The sequence below is a fragment of the Biomphalaria glabrata genome, chromosome 3 (assembly GCF_947242115.1).
Source record: "Biomphalaria glabrata chromosome 3, xgBioGlab47.1, whole genome shotgun sequence".
In the NCBI taxonomy this organism is placed as follows: Eukaryota; Metazoa; Mollusca; class Gastropoda; family Planorbidae; genus Biomphalaria; species Biomphalaria glabrata.
The window spans coordinates 16,127,493-16,148,151 of NC_074713.1; the positions used below are offsets into that span (position 1 = coordinate 16,127,493).

General features: G+C 35.5%; 1 protein-coding gene across 4 annotated transcripts in view; it reads left to right on the forward strand.

The window, feature by feature from the left end:
* The window catches only part of LOC106057114 (dentin sialophosphoprotein-like), an 86,649-nt gene that overhangs the window by 12,522 nt on the left and 53,468 nt on the right, over window positions 1–20,659 (forward strand). The window contains exons 1-5 of one of the 4 annotated variants that reach the window (XM_056023660.1): window positions 9,326–9,357; window positions 11,152–11,220; window positions 14,641–14,780; window positions 17,808–18,926; window positions 19,459–19,626. In XM_056023660.1, coding sequence (XP_055879635.1) covers window positions 18,516–18,926; window positions 19,459–19,626 — 579 coding nt within the window. In that variant the 5' untranslated portion in view covers window positions 9,326–9,357; window positions 11,152–11,220; window positions 14,641–14,780; window positions 17,808–18,515. Of the gene's footprint in view, window positions 1–9,325; window positions 9,358–11,151; window positions 11,221–11,885; window positions 12,327–13,627; window positions 13,851–14,640; window positions 14,781–17,807; window positions 18,927–19,458; window positions 19,627–20,659 lie in introns of those variants that run through there. The other 3 variants (XM_056023659.1, XM_056023656.1, XM_056023658.1) reach the window with 3 other exon arrangements.

Consider the following 20,659-nt stretch of genomic DNA (forward strand, 5'->3'; position numbering starts at 1 on the left):
TAAGTGCTCAGCTAATGTTTCATCTGGAGTTCTACATTAGCGCGTTTGTCTTACAGCCCATTCACTGGTGAGGGGTCTTCCATTGTAAAAACTGATATGTGCGTGACTGGCACGTTACATCACTATACTAATCAGTCCAATAGAGATAAGCCAAGCAAAAAAAAAAACAAAAAACAACACAGGAATGGAGCTAGAGCGCTATTAGTGCATTCAAATGTGCGCGGGTGTGTTGGATCATGTGTAACACACAGTGGGTGTGGAATATTTTTTTGTCTCTCTCAAAATTTGATTGGGTGAGCTCCCTTGAAGCCGACCCGGATTCTTGGCAGCGCGTGCTTGAATCATAGAAGCAGAAGTAATATACTCGCCTGCCGGATTCTTTCCGTTATATTTTTAAATGACATGTTGACCTCGGCTTATTATAATTTCTTTTTTTTTTTTTTAACTTTTATTTAAATCAATGAACTCAAAATTCACAGTTTGTTAAGTTGGATTTCTTAGTTAACCACCAAAATGTTAACAATAAACAGTTCTGTTTGAAGTGTTTCTTTTGGATTTGGAACTTTTGTAGGAGCTCTCAGCACTTGTGACTTTTGGCATCTAAATTCTATATGTAGAATCTAGATCTAAACCTAATCATCCAGACTTGGATAATTGATGCTTGACTTCAGTCAATCATATATTCTAAATTTTAGGTAAGTTAGCTAACATATAACATATATATATATATATATAAGACTAAGAAAAACAGGCTGGTCGTATGGTATGACTGTTAACAGAAACCTAAGAATACTAGAATTAGAATTCAGCTCACCATTTTCTTCATAAGGTTGGGACCTAAATGGCCTAGATCTACATCTAGAAGATCGACATCTAGAAGCTTTTAATCTAAACTGTTTAGATCTAGAAAGTCACGATGTTTTGACTGAGAAAAGCGTAGACATAGACTCTCATTCCAGGAAACGTGATCGTTAGTTTTCTCAATATTGTCCTTTTGTGTCAATCTGTAACTGTGTAATGTCGATCCTTTGATTAGACCCTACTGAGACAACTTGATAATTCCTATTAATGATCCCAATATTTAAGATTAAAAAAAAAGCTTTTTCTTTTTCAGGAATTTAGATCTAGATAAATTTGTATGTTTTATACAGGGCGTGGCTTAACAACTATAACCACTTACACATATACATCAACCCACTCAACACATTGCAATAGATTATAGACTTTATTTAGTTTCAGATACAAACATTATACAAAGTAAATCAAATACAAACATTATAACAAACTAGTTTCGAATACAAGCATTCTACAAACTAGTTCGAAATACAGACGCTGTGCACTCTAGCGAGCATTAGCGACTTCCCAAGGCACCACGGTCTTAGCTAACTGAATAAAAAAAACCCTTTTGTTTCGTAAGAGTTCGTTTCTAGATTTAGATCTATGTTTTTCTTTTTCCAATGCCTCGTAATAAAATCGAACCATTGCTATACTTGCTTGGTGGCAAGTTTGTGAAGTCCTTATTGAATCTGTGAGATAAGCTTGTGGGTTAATTTTTTTTTTTATCGAAATTGTAAAGTTTAATTTTACGAGATCTTTTGTAAAGTCGTTGAATGAATCTTATTTCCAAGTACCATTACCAAAAATATATCATTTTTTTTTACTAGGCAATGACTTCTTTCAGGCTCTACTCAAACATCACATTTACACATCAGTAGATATTGCCAGAGCCTGAAACATCCTTTATATCGCCCCACTAGAAGATCGAACGAGTCGGCTTTAAATTGGACTAAATACTTTGTTTCATGAATGGCTTTTAAAATTGTCTTTTAGTTTTAGCCTAATGATAAGAATAGGTGATAAGACTAAGAAAAAAGTCGATGGTTCATCGACAAGCATTTATAAATAAGTTTACAATATAGGCTACATCATTTGTTGTTGTTTTTTTATATACAAATAACGTTTAGGACGTGTTTTCTCGTCTCCCGTATAGGCTTATGTAAATAGTGATTATTTTGTAGCCATGCTAGATATCTCAACACTGAATGCTTAGAAACTGAATGCAGGTGTAAGCTTTTGTCAGAACCAATTCCTCAAAACCCGATAGGCCTAATTTGATCAAGCCCCCAATCCCATTATACAAAGCAGAAAGCCTACATGTCCAGCGAGATTTGTCTGTGTTTCTGGGTGGTGTGTGTGTGTGTCTGAAAGGAAGTCTGGAAACACGAAATTAGTCGATAGTGTCACGTGTGTGGATATTAAAGGGTTGATCAACAGGAAGCATTCTTGGGTCCAATGAGGTTACTAGGATCAGTCACGTTGAACGGGACGTTAAGGACAGAAGAACAACACTAGAGGAGGATGGGATAGCAAATTATTTTAGACTTCAGTTTCAGCTATCACGTCGTACCCCTTGGCCGTTGAGTAGTTAATATTGGCAGTTTCTAAATAAACTTCATGCAAACTAAACTTTTTGTGGAATAAAAAAAAAGTGAGGTTCCGTGATGTTCTTAGGTGATTAGTTAACTCAGCTCTGCTTTCAAGGGAGCTCTATTTCAAATCTTTATTGCAGAATAGTTAGAAGAGTCTTTTTATTGATGAAGTGTTGTCCTGTTTGATTTTAAGTGAAAAATAACGCCAAATAATTGTTGGAAATTTTATTACTTTAAACGATAAAAAAATATTGCTGTTCCATGGGTGAATTCGACAGGGGCTACCTCAGATTTTGTGTGATAACACAAACTCTCTTTGAAATCTTGTTGTTTCTTTAAAATATCTATATAATGTATAATGTTAAAGAGATCCATAGGCCTTTTATTATGGCCAACGGCTAACGAGGATTTTATGTGACCAGCACAACATCAAACTAGTATTTGTTTCACTGAATAAAAAATTAGGTATACAGTTCAGTTTGGTAAACCCCGGAAAAAAGATCAACTAAATAGAAATACATTTGCTTCCACCGGATCCAAACTCGAGACATTAAGTTCAGCAGCCAAGCCATTTATCTGCTTCTTCCATACATTTTTTTAAAGCATCTAAACTAAGACTCTGAAATAAATAAAGCAAGAATTAAAAAAAAGGAGGGAAGATATCCAGGTAGACAAGACACGTGAAGAATTGATCATGTGGTGTGTTTGCTTGAGAAAAGTGGGAGGGTAAGGGTCGAATAGCATAAGTCTCAGTAACCTGGGTACGTGAATGTCGTAGCCAGCTTTTCTTCCTTTCTTTCATATGATACCCATCTCTCAAACATCTCATACAGCCTCTAGTTGTAAGTTACTGTATACGTTACCCGGCATTCTCAAGCTTAGTTGTTTTTTTTTCTGAAAGGTTATTGTGTCAAATGTGATTATAGCTGATTGCCTACACCTTTTGTTAGGGACTTGACAAAAAATCTTTTGTTTGTGAAGAGCATTGAGGGTATGGTGAGTGCATCCTTAGCATCCACCACTCGCACCCTCCTCCTTTCTGTCTATATAACTCGATAATGCCTGTCTCGGTGTCTGACAACACACCTGTTTGTCTGTGTGCTTGGCGCGTGCGTGCCGGGAAAGAGGGTGAGCTCTTCGCCCCCAAAATTTTGTTTCTCAAGTCAGCGCTATTTTTAGACCAGCGCCTTCGTTGCCCTTTGCGAGTGCTCTCAAACGGCTGTGCGCTTAGGGCGTGACACCAGCTCACGCTGGAATGGACAGTGGTCTTACTCGATAACGACATACTCCCCAAGATCGATAACTCAGTGTCTGGCATTTCCTCCGGGAGGCAAATTTGGTTCCTGCCAAACTGGAGGTTTACAAAATAGCAGCAAGATTATTTAAAATGTTCTTGTGTGTGTGTGTGGTTTTAAAAACATCGTTACAAATAAAATGTATGCATTAGTTTGGTCGTGCACAGATATGTGGAGGCGCGGTGGCTGAGTGGTAAAGCTTGGCTTCCGCTCCAGGGGTCCCGGGTTCGATTTCTGGTGAAGATGAAGACTGTGATATTTTTTTTTATTTCGGGATCTTGAGGGCGCCTCTGAGTCCACCTGAAATTGTTGTGCTGGCCACATTTCACCCCTATTAATCAATCGTGGGCCACAGAAACACGGTAATCTTTACATCTTCTTCCCTATAGATCGCATGGTATGTTTTCTAGAATTTTGTAAAATTAAATATATATGCCATATTTGTCCTTGACATTTGAGGGTCTTTCCTTGAATCCGAATTTCTTTACTATCTATACTTTAGAAAGAAGTGCTCTTAAGTTATGTAATGTTCATCAATCTAAACCTCCCCTGACTATAAATCATATCAAAACATCAAATGGATAGCCCCCCCCCCCCCCCCCCCCCCCACGATTCTAGATTTCTCATTTTAAACTACTAACTGGAAATTCATACGGAATCACATTAATAAAAGTGTATGATGGGAAACACCGGAAATCAACATTGTATGTATCAAAATGCAAGTACTATAAATAGCTTAGCCATCTGGTATATCCGGTGTACAGAATAAAGGTAACTTTGATAAGCTATTTTTTAAAAGTTATGTGATTTTTTTAAATTTTAGCGGCCCCCGAAAAGGGAAAAGACGCTATTAGTTTTGTGTGGAATGTCTGTCCGTCCGTCCCGTTTAGATCTCGTAAATTAGAAAAGATAGTGAAAATCCGACATCATAGTATTTTAGACCATTCAAAGTTCTGATGCAATGGCTACTTTTTTCTTTTCTGAAAGCGAAAAATCTTATTGTTTAAATCACTTATGTAAGCAATTTTTTCATAAAAATACACCACTTTTACAACTACTTTTAATAGTAACAAACACCGGAGGCTCTTTAGTAGGGGAGATTGCAATATACCATATTTTTAACACATTTATGCAAACAGTTTTAGATTTATTGTCAAATTTTTATTTTTTTATTTTTTGCATTTGTATTGTAAGTTAAATAAGTTCTGTTATACTACTACATTTACACAAAAAAAGTTTACTTTTTTTTTCAAAGAGGAACAATCTATGTAGTATGCATATACGTTGAACATAATTTAAACCAACAATAAATAAGTACTTTTTCATATTATCGCGTGAACTATAGTGCTATAATATAGCTATAGAAAACTATAGAACTAAAGGATTTTTTTTTAAAATTTATTTTACAGAAATGTTTTTTTCTTGAGGGATAAGAGTTTAGCCATTTACAAAACAATTAGATCAATGAGCTATTCATTATAAGACATCAGTTAGGCCAGGTTCGCATTTAACTTCACATTCACTTTCACCTATCCCTTGATCTGCTGGATCGCTGGGACACAAACAAGTTCTGTCAACCTTCTTTCTCCGTTCTTCTCTGTCATTTGTCTTTGATAGAATTTCATTCTGTTTTTTTTTAAGTATTTCTATATTTTCTTTTTTAATTTTTTTAATCATTAATTTTAACTTAAATGCTTAAAGGTCTCCCTGTTCGCAAAAGTCACGTGATTACGAGATCTGCGTATTGGGTGTTGGGAATGTAGTGGCTCAATGATTTTATTTATAGATCCAGCTAGATGCCAGGAGCCTCGAGTTTCCCAGTGGCACGGTTCCAGTTCAACGGCCTACATCCTCACAACCGTGACGCGAGATTCATAATAATAAACTTGATGGCACTTCTGCTGCTAGTGTAAATAATTACCTGGCTATGTGGAGCTGGTGAGCATGTAGGTCAATAGGTCAGAGTAACAGGAGCACGCGCATTGTAAAAATAGAACTCATGGGAAGAGAAATAATATTTGTAACATACACCATGAAAACAATCAAATAAAACTGTGGAGTAAATAATAAATAATATTATTTGCACATACAACGTCTGTTAGTAAAAAAAGTATAATCTAATTTATCTCATCCTAAAAAAAAAGATGTCCCTAATTTAAAATGTTCTCTTTTTTTTTAACAAGCAAAAGAGTTCTTGTATGCCTGCGCTTGCTTACAGATCTGATCATATAATAACGACTTGTTTCAAACATGGTTTTTGTCACTCAGTAATATAGTAAGTCTGCATTGAACAACACCCCATGTTAACTCTATTGACATACGGGCATCGGTGGTAATGTATTTGGCATTTGGGACCTGTGAGCCTCTAGAATGTTTAGCGATGTCAAAGTTTATAATGTGTCTGCTTGCATTGTATATTTTATTTTCTCTAAGCCAGCGACACTAAATAACTCGAACATTCAATCGGGAATATTTAGTTTTCAAATGATTGTCCATGGCTGTCGTTTTAAATTTTATCCTTATTAATGAAATTGTTTTACGCACAGAAAATGAAATCACACGTTAAGATGGTGTAAGGAGTTATTCGGTAACTGTAATCTCCCTTTAATAAATCTTTCACTAATATTTAAATATCTAATATTGACAAGGATAGACATTACAGTTGCATTAATGTATAGCTAGTATTTATCTACCTTCACCCCTAACTTAGACCGTTTGGGCACCACACATGATTTGTCGGCAGTTACAATATTGTTGCTATTAAACATAAAAATGTCGGCTTTATAAAAAAGATATTTAGACGAAATTGCGAATTTGAAAAAAATCTTTTTGTGAAAGTTAACCGCTGCTTTTTCGATTGTGAAATGTGCTTAGATGTTCTAGGCACACGGTAGGTAATAACAGGTTTGACTTTTTTTATTCGTCCAGCCCAAGTGGGAGAATTAGTAATAAGTCAGTCAGTCAGCTTAGGATTTTGCTAAAAATACGAGCATTAATAAAAGCCTATCCGTTAAATAAGTCTGCTTTAATTACAAGCGCTATGTCTATGTTGCATGCCTTAATGTAATCTTCACAAACATTGATCATCATCCTTCAAGTCTCGTCGACAATTTAGATGAATAATTCACAACACCAGTGTCAATGAAATAAAATGTTTGCCCTTACTTTGGTAGCATATCATCAGTGCTAAGAATGCTCTCAATAGGCTCGTGTTTAGTTGAGAGAGGGGTAGTAATTTATACATGCTAAACCCCGAAATCTGCCCAAGAAAATATATGCATTCCAGTAAAACCTAGAAAGGGCTAATGATGACATCACCTTGTCCCATGGCGATTGTCCTAGCAGCGAAAAAGGCTACACCCCTTCCTCATGCATATCTCAGGTGGCATTTAAAGCACTATTTGTCAGGTCTGACCATGTGCTGTGCTCTTCGTCAGATCCAACATAAAATATAGCAAGTTATCTCCCTTTATAGCATGCCTGGATATATGCGCGTTAGCATGTGTGTGCGTACTTCTGTGTGTAGGTCTATTATGTGTTTACTTGTGAGCAAGTGAATTTCATTCGGTGAGTTCTTCTAAAAGGCTGGGATGTTGCGCGTGTGGACGACAGGGCCGGGATGGCGGGAAAGCTGAATAAATGCTTAAGTCAAAGAGACATGGGATATAGATCTACAGCGTGCTATCCGAACAATCTCATTGATTCCATTTCTATAGTTCAATTAATGGGGTGGGAATTAAACCCGACGCCATTAAACCTCCTTCCTCTGTAGATTGTTACTGGTGTTTTTCAACTTAGTCACGTTTTATTAAACGACTAGATGTATATTTCAATGTTATCGCCAACTGTATGTTGTGGGAATTTTTTCTCTCGAAATAAATAAATGAATAAATAATGAAAGAAAATAGTAAACCTAGTAAATATTCAATCTCTAGTTACCCATAAACAATAACAAGTAGTAAGTGCTCTGGTGATTATATGAAGCCTCCTAAGGCCAAAAAAAAAATATATATATATATATGGAGAGAATGGAAGCAGGGGACCTTTGGAAGTAAGACTACATTTGATTCGATCCCCCTTTGTCAGTTAAAGTTGATGCCATTTCTGTTGCTTTTAAAATGATATGGACACTTCAGGGCACCTAGATCTATGTCTAGACCACTTGACACCCATCTTCACACGTGCCAGCGTATACGCCTCGACTCTCCCTACCTCGAGTACATACACAGTTTTTTTTCATAGCTTCGGCGTCATGGGTGTATCCATGTTGTATCATTCATCAATTTTTCATATTCGATCATTTCTCACCGTCGTCATTGAATTTGTCCTTCTCGTTCCATTTTGTTTTCACTACAACTGACTCTTCTTGCAGTACACCTTAAATCTACACTGACTCTTCTTGCAGTACACCTTGAATCTACAACTGACTCTTCTTGCAGTACACCTTGAATCTACAACTGACTCTTCTTGCAGTACACCTTGAATCTACAACTGACTCTTCTTGCAGTACACCATAAATCTACAACTGACTCTTCTTGCAGTACACCTTAAATCTACAACTGACTCTTCTTGCAGTACACCATAAATCTACAACTGACTCTTCTTGCAGTACACCTTGAATCTACAACTGACTCTTCTTGCAGTACACCTTAAATCTACAACTGACTCTTCTTGCAGTACATCTTAAATCTACAACTGACTCTTCTTGCAGTACACCTTAAATCTACAACTGACTCTTCTTGCAGTACACCTTAAATCTACAACTGACTCTTCTTGCAGTACACCTTAAATCTACAACTGACTCTTCTTGCAGTACACCTTAAATCTACAACTGACTCTTCTTGCAGTACACCTTAAATCTACAACTGACTCTTCTTGCAGTACACCTTAAATCTACAACTGACTCTTCTTGCAGTACACCTTAAATCTACAACTGACTCTTCTTGCAGTACACCTTAAATCTACAACTGACTCTTCTTGCAGTATACTTTGAATCAAGAATGTGGAGATTATTTTTAGTTCGGCTCTGCCTCGCACCGACCAGTTTTTGCCTCAAATTTCGCTTACCCAATGCAAATAAATAATTACACTAGTTTTCCAGTTCTTACTAAAGCGTATCATAATACAATGCATGTTATGGGTTTTCCTATTTTTACTTTCGTTAAGTGTTGATGAGAGCAATGTTGGGTTTATGTTTTTAGGGTGCTGTAAATACTGCCTCGATCAATGCATGCAGCAATAAAGTAATAAATTATTTTGGGGAAAAGTCTTGCTGACGACTTTTTGGGGAAAAGGGAGTTTTTCGCGTTCTTCTTGTATGTAACAAACTAACAATTGTCTTTTGGTATCTAGTGTTTTTGTTTTCGAAATTCTCCGTTGAGACTCGCCGTGACCTGATTCCAGCCAGCTGATCTCACTATGGTGGATACAAGACTACAACACAATCAATAAAGCACTTCACCTTAAGTCAATAATACAGGGGAAGGGTGGTGGGAGGTGGAAACTACACCTGTCTGGTGAATGATTATGGTTAATACCCGAATGGCTCTGAACGGGAATAGAAAAAGAAAGGGAGTTAATTGAATAAGCGTTCCGATTACGCTTCTTTGTGATAAAAGGGATTTCACAAGCTAGTAAGTATCACAAGCGTATCTTTCTGTAACATAACAGTTGACCAGTCTTATAAATATAAACTACTCCAGAAGATCTGTCATGTGTGCATTACTAAAGTATTATACTTATTTCGATAGTATTATTCATTTTGCTCATTTGTATTTCAACATACAGTTAATAAACTTCAATAGCTTTTTTTGTTTGTTATCAGAAACTGTTATATATCGTATTCAATTATAGGAGAATGCATGCTCCTTTTGCATAACACAAATTAAATTTTATAAATCGAAAAAAATCCATTTAGATTAATGGGGGTCAAATCAACGTTGGCATCTTCTTTTAGGAGAGAAAGAGTTAAAATGAGTCCGCGGGGAAAAAATAAATGTATAATAGTCTGCTTTTGGTCATTCTTACAAAACAATTTTCATTTCTTTATTGAACTTGATATTTTCCAAGTCGCTTTTCAAATCTATTTAATTAAATAATTTTGATGTTATGATCTTTTTTTATTAACAGTTGAACACATCCACAGACGTTTAGGTTATATGAAAATGAAAACAATTAACTGAAACTAATTTAGACATGAATCAGCCTGGGAAAAAATATAAACGTAAAAAAACAACGTACCGGGGTTTCTTTTTATTTTTTATTTTTTTTTTTGCGCGCCTTTTTCTCTAAAATCTTCTATCGAATTTCGTCTCTCCGTGACCGGCGGTTAACACTGCGTACAAAACAAGTCCCAGGCCTTGTTACTTGTAAAGACTAGACATCTACAAGATAAAAGACTGATTATAAACAGTTCATCTGTTGTGCAGCATCGTGGAGAAAATCTAATTTGTTCCGCGCCTATTTCTATTAGCAGCGACCTTGTCGATTCATTCTCTTCTAGATCTACGTTTAACCAATAAAGTAGTTCTAGGCGTATTTATTGAAGGTTCTAAGAAAAAAGGTAGCAAAAACAGGCTCATTTGCGTTTAAACGCACCGCACTAGAAAGCCGGGCAGATTATCTGTTTATTCAAAACAGTATACAACAGTAGCCACCAATTAGGCGAGTGTACATGTATTGTTTAGTGTTCCTTATTCCCCCATTCTCCTGTCGATCTCTAGACCAGAAGAAATGTCTACAAATATTTTTCATCGATTCAGGTTATGATAAGATTTCTCCTTCTCTCTTGGGTTGGCTTGTGTTTAGATGTCAGATTAGACGAGAGAGAGAGAGAGTTGAGGTAGAGAGGAAAAAGATTGTATGAGTAGGATAGAGAGATGCTGGGAGCTTAATAACAGAGGTTACTGACTAAAGGCAAAGTCTCTCTCTCTCTCTCTCTCGCTCTCCTCTCTGGAGCAAACCCTTACTCACGTGTCAGGTAATTGGGCATCATTTTGAGTTTCAACACACACCCACACGCACACACATCCCTCTATCCCACACACTCACATAGAAATAGGTCAAACTGATTCTATTTCATCTAGTCTCCAGACCATGAGACACTTTCACTCTTTTGACATGTTTTTTTTTTTTATTTTTGAAACTGACACTGTAAAATCAAAACTATCCAATACCATAGCAGGTATTTATTTATTAAATGGTGCGTGATGACCTTCTTAAATATCAAAAACTGTCTGTATTTGTGCTCGTGTCTATGTGAGTGTGTGTGTGTGAGAGAGAGAGAGGGGGAGGGGCGAAGGCTTGTTCATCAAATAGGCTACTCACCTATAGGTTCTAAAGTAATGTCACCATGTACTCGTCTAACAACTTTAGCAAATTAAGGCTGTGACCCTGACCTTTCACTCATCATGTTTTCTTATTTCCAGACTATCGTTTTTCTCCAAATCTTAAATTGCATTGGACCACAGAGCTGTTACATTCGACCAATTGCCTTGGTGAGAAAAGACTTATCACGTCTGGTGGAGAATAGGTTTGCAATATTGTTATCTGATAACACAAAGCCGTGCTGAGTGTCAGAGCACATCACTTCCTATACTAGAGCTATCGATACACGGCATATCACTTTTATTGCGTCATGCACGACGCATATATCCTATCCTAACAAGGCTTTAGAATGTAGGTCACTGCCCCATTGGTCAATTATCAAAATCACAAGTGACTCTCTGAAGCGTTCTTTATTTTGGGGATTTTATAGTCACTCAAAAATATTTAAAAAAACTAGTGGGTAAAAGGTCTTCCAAACAAATGTAAATAAAGTTGAAGAAAGTACACAGTATTATCTAATTGGCATAGATTGTAAGATTGATATAAAACTGCAAAAAGATCATAATTTTATCACCTCGATCCGTTTAACGCCGCCTTATATTTACTAAGAAATAGATTGAGAATATCGTAAGGTTGTGTGTGTGTTGATATCGGTCCAGATGTTACCCGTGTTGACTTTTTGTTTCAACTGCTCCCAGCTTCCTTTTTATTTACTGTAAAGTCAACTTCCGCAAACATTTCGCATGCGTATCTTCAATAGTTACAATTATAGAACCACTCTGCGTTCTGCTGTTCCCTATTCATTAAATGTATTATGTAGGTTATACTTTTTTTATAGTAATCTGAAGCATTGGCCAAGATCAGGATAATGTTTGGAAATGTCAACGAACATGTGGACTAGATTTCTCTCATAGCATTAGTAAAAAGTGTGTCGTTAATCTGTTTTATAACATCGGGAGAAATTCGTTTAAACATCTAATAGTCTAGATATTACACAAGTTCTAACAAAACGAGGATTGCCCGTGTTCAACATGTCAGTCCTAAAGACGAGGGTTGTTTTAGAGTCGAACTGTTTCCTGTTCTTAGTAAGTGAGTAGAGTGCGGTCAAGTTGACGCCCACTGACTAGACACTATGTCAGGCATTCGTTAGTCACTGACACTAGTGGGAGATGTGTCATGTGTATTATTAATATGCCACGATTGTTTCGAGTTTCGATGGATGACAAAAATTATGGTCGGAAAAGTTTCTGATTTCTTTTCTACACGATGAGCTTCGGTAAGTTCAAAGTTCAGCGATTGATTAAATATTTTCGCATTTCCTAGTGACCCACACTTCTTATGTCCACTGAACTATCTAGTATTGGTACATGTAAGTTTATCTGGATCAGAAGTTCGTTGAGTATAAAGACACAATGGGGACGTGTTGAATACATTTCAGCTACATAGTCTGAATAAACCAGGTATTAGCAATGAGGGGAAAAGACCTAGACTGAGTTTTCTGCTCTTAAAAACAACACAACACAAACATTTCAACCAAATCATTTATATACCATGTTGCATAACTTTGTGTCATACAACACATATACACTCTTTATCGTAACAATTAATTAGCAATGTTTAAAATCTCTCTCACACGCACACACTCACTGTTCTTAATTTAAGAACAGGTTTTGGACATCCCTAGGGTAAATAGCAAACTCCGTTGTTTTTTTGTTTTTTTAAGAGTAAACTAAGCTATAGGCCTAGATGAAGTGTAGGCCTACTGGATTAAACAAAGCCGGTTTTACGGTAGTGCAAGACAGAGTCTCACTTTTAAAAAGCGACCTCCGCATTTCAAACTTATACAGTTTATTACAAAATAAGCTTAAGAAATAACATGTTACAAAATAAGCTTCTTAAATATAAGAAATAACATGTTGTTAACCCTGTATTTCTTTTATCACAGATATGATATGCATTTAGTAAAATTATTAGTTGCGTTTATAAGTTATTAAAGGTTGAAGAGGGTTGGGGCCTCCACAAAAGTCCTGCCCTGGGCCTCCACTGAACTAAAATCCTATCACTGAAATTTAGTGTGCCGCTAATATCACTGAAACTAAGTGTGCCGCTAATATCACTGAAACTAAGTGTGCCGCTAATATCACTGAAACTAAGTGCGCCGCTAATCATAAAAAAAAAAATCAAACGAAATGATGGGGTGTCAGTCAAGAATGTATCTCTGACCCTTGATGCATGCTGAAGCAAATATTGTCGCCGAGTCGGTGCCGCGTCGGATTGCAGATAGTGTCGCATTATAAAGTGTCGGACTATCAAGGGTCAACTGTATTTTTTTGGCACTGGTCAGGGTCAGAATGCTCAGCCTGCTCTAGAAATGGAAGTAGCTGTTGGCTAGTTGTACACCACTGTGCTAGAAAATGTCCGTGTGTTCCTTTTTACCACCACAAAGGCCCCTAAATGATATAGTGAAAAGAAGAGGAAAATAGGTGGGGCTTTTGAGTGAAGGGGGGGGGGGGCTGTCAAACAGGGGAAGACAACGCAAAGTCACTAAGACTTAAGGCCCGCTATCGTGTTTGTTTGAAGTCTCCTTATGGTTATGGTCTTGTTCAGCGTCGTCCAAAAGTTTCAAATTGGCTATTGATTCGGGGACTGTTTAATAGTCGTGACATAAAACAAGGCCAGCTGTTAGAGTCTCTCTTTTTTTTTTTTTTTTTTGTTGTTATCTTGTGGTCTTATACCTGTGTCAATGTGCTCCAACACAATCATGAACATAGTGTGTTTATTCTTAAACAATATCCTCTAAGTAGGTCTTCATATTTCTTTAATTATATTTTTTTATTGCTAAATTTGTATTGGAATCTAGTGAATTTTTTAAAAAATTGCTTACATGTTACACATATGATGTCAGCACTAGGCATCGAATAATTAAGAGAAAATGGTGAATTAAATATAGCCAAACAATGAACAGTCCTGACTAGGGCACCTCCATTTTATTCTTGGCAGGGTAATATAAGTGCGCTACTTACATAGTCCTACATCTACTCAGGAGTTAGAGTTCTAGCGTGTTTATACCTAAGTTGGTGAGCCACTCTTTAATACTCTGTTAGCGGTGTCAACAAAAAATAAGATCTGCTGAGTTTTCGTTTAGTCTCCTATCACCTAGTCACTGAGCCAGGGCACTGTCTTCTTGGGAACAAAAAAAAAATGTTATCAGACGCTATCCTCTGTACAATTTTCATCTCATGGTTTTAAAAAAATCGGTGTCTGTCTCTCCTTCAGCCCCCCCCCCTCTCCCCGTTCATGTCTGTCTCGTAGAAAAAGTCAAGAAGAGTTGATGCACGTTTTCAGATCTCGTTACCAGCCCTGTATCGTTTATGTATATTTTTACAAAGCTTATATTAACTCACTCTGTACACATTTTCCATTCTCGGATCAAGTTGAAACTTTGCACTAGTATTCATTGTACCTAACAAAACATAAATCGATAAAACAAATTAACCAATTAATTAATTACATTCTGAAAATACAGCCACTTTCACACTTCCTTGTACGATGTTTCTGTTGCTATAAGATTTATTTTGGTTCCATTGCAGACGAAACCAAGTTTGAACATCAAGTTCAGGCTGTCCGGGCCAAAGCTTACAATTTGATTCAATGGTTGAGCAATAGGTGTGAAGCTCTGAGACACTTGGCCTGTTCGGACGATACTTCATGTACGGGAAACGAATTAAAGGTACTTGCTTGTATCATGTTCTCGGATTTATGTAGGCTATATAGAAAGAGACAGTGGCGTCACTCCTGTCGATTTCTCCTGGTGCGGTTAGCTAAGGGTGTCGCTTCCCCCATCACTTTTTTTTTCAAATATGTTCCAAAAACACTATTGTTGAACCAATACAGATTACCCACTTTTATTGATTGTTACCCAAATAAAATCCCACTTTTGATGACATTTATTCAATTGTTATTGCAAATTTTACAATGAAATTTAATTAAAATTAGAAACAGACTTAAAATCATCTGAACAGGTTTCCTTTGTTATACTTTGAGACAGAAATGGTATAACGTTGTGCTGTGTCATTTAAACTTAAACTACCATCTAGATGTGTGTAGGCATATTTGGGCAGATATCTAGAGATTTTATTATTATTATTCTTTCTAATGTGTCTGCTTTTGTCATGATATAATTTTCGAACTTGGGTGTCACCTCTAAAAGGATGTCACCCGGTGCGGACCGCACCCTTAGTGACGCCACTGGAGAGAGATATAGATAAATAGTATTGTTATATATTGTTGTAGGCGTATATGGCGTGTACACCGAAGGCGTGAATCACCTTTTAGCAAACTACCTTGACTCTGTCTCTTCAGATCTCTTTCAAAATGTTTTCAATTATATTTTCTGTTGTTGTTGTTTTTTTACATTTGATTGCTAACCACAAGCTATAAAAAGGAAATTCTACTTAATTTAATTATACAATAACATAACAAATGATAAACTTCAACGTCCTGTTGTAACAGCTCATCAAATTATCATTTTGTTATGGTATCATTCTTACAAACACTTCCGATACAAATAGGGTTTAAAAATAATGTCACATCTTAAAAACCTCGGCCCAACATTTGTATCACATATTAAGCATTTCATACATTCTACGTCGATCTCGTGCCAAATGTATCTTTAAAAATCAATTTAAATTTCATAAATTTAATGCACACTTAATTTAAGATCTTGTGACTTAATGATCCGAATTTCAAATCTGCTCGACCGTTTCCATTTAAGCTATTGATGATTTTAGCTTTGCGAGGTAAAAATGTGCATATCCCTAGAAATTACAAACGAAACTATATTTTGTTATTAAGGCTTTTTAAAGACTTGACGGAGTGATAATCTCTTACAATGAGTTTTTTTTTAAAGTTACAACATTTCTACTGTTGAATCGTCAATGTTTAACAAACTATCAGGTCCGGATTTAGACTTGATAAGCATACGGCCCTACGTTGTACGCTACTTGAGATATGGGCGCTTTTATAAGTCCTATAATACAATATATATAATAGGCCTATATTATCAGTGCCAAATATCATTTTCGAATACATAGAGAGTTAAAATGATACAATTATAAGAGGAATATATATATATATATTTATAGTAAAATAATAAGTTTTCAACTTAAAATCAGTATATTATTAAAAACTTAAAAAGTGCAACTTCTAAGCTATAATATAGCGGTAGCTAGTATAATAGGCTACGTAAGGTGGTAAACGATAACTCCTGCACTAATAACTATATAGATCTAGATCTATAGGGTCTATAATGGCAGTCAAGTTTTTTAAAATGCAGACCAAGCTGAAAGCTAGACTGCTTACATATTCATGTGAAACAATGCACTCGTCATAAATCTTTGGAATCGAAGACATTGCCATTATTATTATTACAAGCTGAAACTATAAATAGAAAATACACGTGTTTATATTTTGTTTTTATATTAGAGCCACCCGAGTCTATTGGGAGAAAGTAGAATAAAGCAACCAATGAAAAATTTGGATTTTCTTTTCCTCGGCGTTACTTTATCGTTCTGTCAGGTCAACACAGCCCAGCCAAATATGAAGAGCTTTGTTTAGTTATTTCCGTAGAACACTAGATCTAAAAACTAGATCTACGTGAAATTCATTTACAAAATATGGATTTGTGTAATTAGAATGTAAGTATAGTAAATAAAAGATCTATTGTTTGTAGTTTTAAAATAAAGAAATGAATCTAGATCTAGTAAACTTTCCTAGCGTAGCCAAAACTACCGGCATTCCATTACTTAGTTTTTTTCTTATTCTTAGATCTCTGCTTATTGTCCTATTATCACGGGGTGAATGGGGAGCTTGCTTCCCTCACCACCCTGCTGTAAGATGCCAGAAAGTTAGTGGCATCAACCAAATGATGCTAGATCTAACTGGGGTGACTCATGGCAATGCCAATGTAGTGCATACTCTGGGCCTGTATTCCGTTTTAAAGTTAGCGCCTCTTACTTACAGTTTATGATTATGAGAGACTGACATGACAATCTAGAGAAGTATTATACTAGATAATACTAATAATAGATATATAATTTATAGATCTTGTATAGATTCTAGCTGAGTCTAGCTACTAGATCTAGTAGTAGCTAGTCTACTAGATCTAGACTCTAGATATCTTAAATATCTAGTAGACTAGAGACACTAGTCACTAGATGACTAGAGACTGCTACCATATCTAGAAATCTAGAGTGTTGTTGAGTCAATAAGTAAGTTCCTAAGATCAAGCTCAGATTCTAATTTATATATTAATATATTTTAAAATAATTACAAAATAATTATTAATTATCAAGATTTGGATTTTAGATTTAGATCTAGAATCTAGATCTAATAATTAAATTAGATCAATACATGGTAACATGGTGTTTTCAGTTATCAGTAGTCTACTTAGATTGTCTAATTTAAAGTGTATATTTAATAAGCTATTAATCAATTGGCTACTAATGTTCTTGTTTAAATCCTGATGGAGGCTCTGATTTTTTAAAACTACTGGCTTCACTGTACAAAATAGATATATCATCAAACCTCTTTTCCTCATTATCATCCAAAGGATGGAACTAGAGTCCACTGAGCATGCTAGCACAAAGACACCTTAGATACAAAAATCAAAGAAAAAAAATCATGTAATTTATTACTAAATTAAATTCTCTTAAATATTTACATTGAACATTAATTTTTTTTTTCATGTCTTCTGCAGACACTGTTTGGTGAAGCCAAAAGGCAACAGCCTGTTGTAAATTTGACCATTGTAAGAGGACAAAGGTTGCTTTCGTATAAGAAAAGTGCAAGTTTGCAAGCAGATCTTCAAAATCTTGCTTATGTTTGGAGTTCTTTTGTGGATAATTTACACAGTCTCAATTGTTGTCTCTGTAGTGCAGGAAATCATTATTCACTTACCTGTAATGTGAAAAACACCAGCAAAGTTCAATGCAGTGAACTAAACAGCTTACAGCTAAGCTTGCAGTTTCCTCATTTGAATTTCATTTTCGACAATCAGATTTACAACAGAGAAGGTTTTTCTTTTGGATTAAAGAAAAATATTTCACCTGAAGAGCAGGATACATGCTCTGTAAAAAAGCAATCTAATAGTTCCTGTAAAGATAGCGACAATAGGCCACAATTTAAAAGCTTCTTAAATCATCATTCTAAATTTCTTGATGACACCCTAGAGCATAAAGAAAAGTCAGATCATTTTCTCCATTGTGAAAAGAATAATCTTGAGTTCACAAAATTTTTCTCACTTTCGGCAGAGTTTGCTCATTTGAGTAAGCTCTTTAGCAACCTAGACAATGGAACCTACACAGCTTCATCTCATGATCCTCAACTTGAGGATGAAAAGTCAGACCTGTCTGAAATAGATCTCAATTCTTGCAAGTCTGGTGTGTCTCCAAGTGCAGCTTTGAAAATGAGTTTCTGTGGGTCCCAGAATTCCTTGACAGAAGATGATCAGTTGGTGCCAGGCTCCATTGTTAGGAAGCTACCCTATGATGCTTTGTCCTCTCCATCTCATTTAGCAAGAAACACATCTGGGTCAAGTGAAGCATACAAGAGTCTTGCTCATTTCGAAAATCCTGCCCTAAAAATGTCGGATTCTGGATTGTGCGAAATTTCAGAGGCAAAGCGTCGTATGCTGCTAGATGCAGCCAATGCCAGTAATATAAGCAGCAGGTCAGAGTCACCTCTGAGTTTCAGTAGCAGCAGATCTCAAACACCCACTGGAACTTTGACCAGAGCAGATCGCACCAATGAGTTGTGGAAGGCTATTGGGTCCATTGATTCCTTCCTTATGGATAAAGACATCTTGGAAGCCTGCCAGGTGAGTAGTTTTGCCTGTGAGTCATAGTTTAAACTATATAGTATATTATGTTGTTTTTTTTTGTCTTAACTACTGTTCCCATCCCCCCCCCCCCTTTTTTTTTAATAAGTGTTTTGATATGCATTGCTAATGTATCATTATTATGCAACTTTAATCCTGTTCTTGGAAATATATTGTTAGTGATTGTGTAATTCTTTTTCTTTAAAATATTTATTTAGCTTTGTTTTATTTCAATTTTCAAAATCTAATACTGTCGATAGATCTAGAAGACCTCTATGTTGAATTATAAAATACTTTTAGCAACATTTTATTTTCATGTTATTTTTCTGAATACTATACTACAAATGACACTATTTCTATTCTACATATATTGTATAGATTGACAGCAGTTAGTTCACATAATTCACTACAGCTTTTTTATTAGCAATCGATTCAGTGTACTTTCAATTTTATATATAAATAAATGAGAAAAATGATTATTTCTATGATTTTTTCAATGTCTGATCCTTTTAAATATTTTACTTCTTTACAGTCCACTGCAGACGACCTGACCTGTGATATGGATGATTTTGTTGGAAATCCAAATGTTTCATTTGCTGAATTTTTACAACAGTATCAAGAGCTGAATGATTGGTTAAATCAACTACATAAGGTCACACAGAGAGAAGTCACTAGTTTCTCTGAGAAATATCTCAATCAGGTTAGCTTTTTTCAAAATGCTCTCAATAGTTGACAAGTAAAACATTTAACAATGTGCTTACTTTTCTTAAAATGCATATTTACTATTTAAAATCTGGTATCTTAGTGTCTCAATAAGTATGGTAAATGTCCTACTAGATCTAGACTTATTATTTAATGTTAATAAAGAGATGGAAGGAAATGAGGTCAAATTTTAATACTTTTAGCGGCCCCTGAAAGGGGAATAGACGCTATTAGTTTTGTGTGGTCTGTCTGTCCGTCCGCTTTAGATATCGTAAACTAGAAAAGATAGTAAAAATTAGAATATTTTTTGTTCCTTCAAAAGGGTGCTCAAGAAGTATTTCATTCCCCTTCATAACCCTATCAGTTTCCTATGTGAAAAAAAAGTTTAAAATGTTTCACACTAGCTTATGAGAACACAGCCATAGTCACTAGTTCTGTCATAACAGCCAGCTGTAAAAACACATATATTTTTTTATAATAATAACCTGACCGCATTGTGGTATAGAACATATAGAGATTGAAAACCATAGTGTTTCAACATAAAAACTTTTTTTTTTTTTTGTATAAGCTGTCTGCGTGCCATCCTGTGTTTTAATGTTGAAATCACAACATATTCAAATTTCATTTTTTGGGCTCATTTTTTTTTTTTTACAAAAAATATTTAAGCACATCTGGACCCACAATTTTGCAACTAGTAGATATTTGTGGTACTCTGTTGTTAAAGGGTAATTTAATTTTGAATTTTTATATATATGTAAATAGCATTCTTATTCTTTTGGATTTTTAAAGCTTCCATTTTTTTGTGTTCATTAATTGTTAATTTTGTTGATTTCAAAATGACATTGTAAAAAAACAAAAAAGTTTGGAAACTCAACAGCCTTGGGTTAATGAAGAGAATACAATATTTGAATGTTACTGTTGTGATTTATTTTAGAGGGAAAATGTGCTGTGTTTACCTAGCCCTGTATTGTTGCTGTCTGGAGTTATTAAGTTGAACGGTTTTCCATAAGTTTGTGCCCTGGTCCTGACTG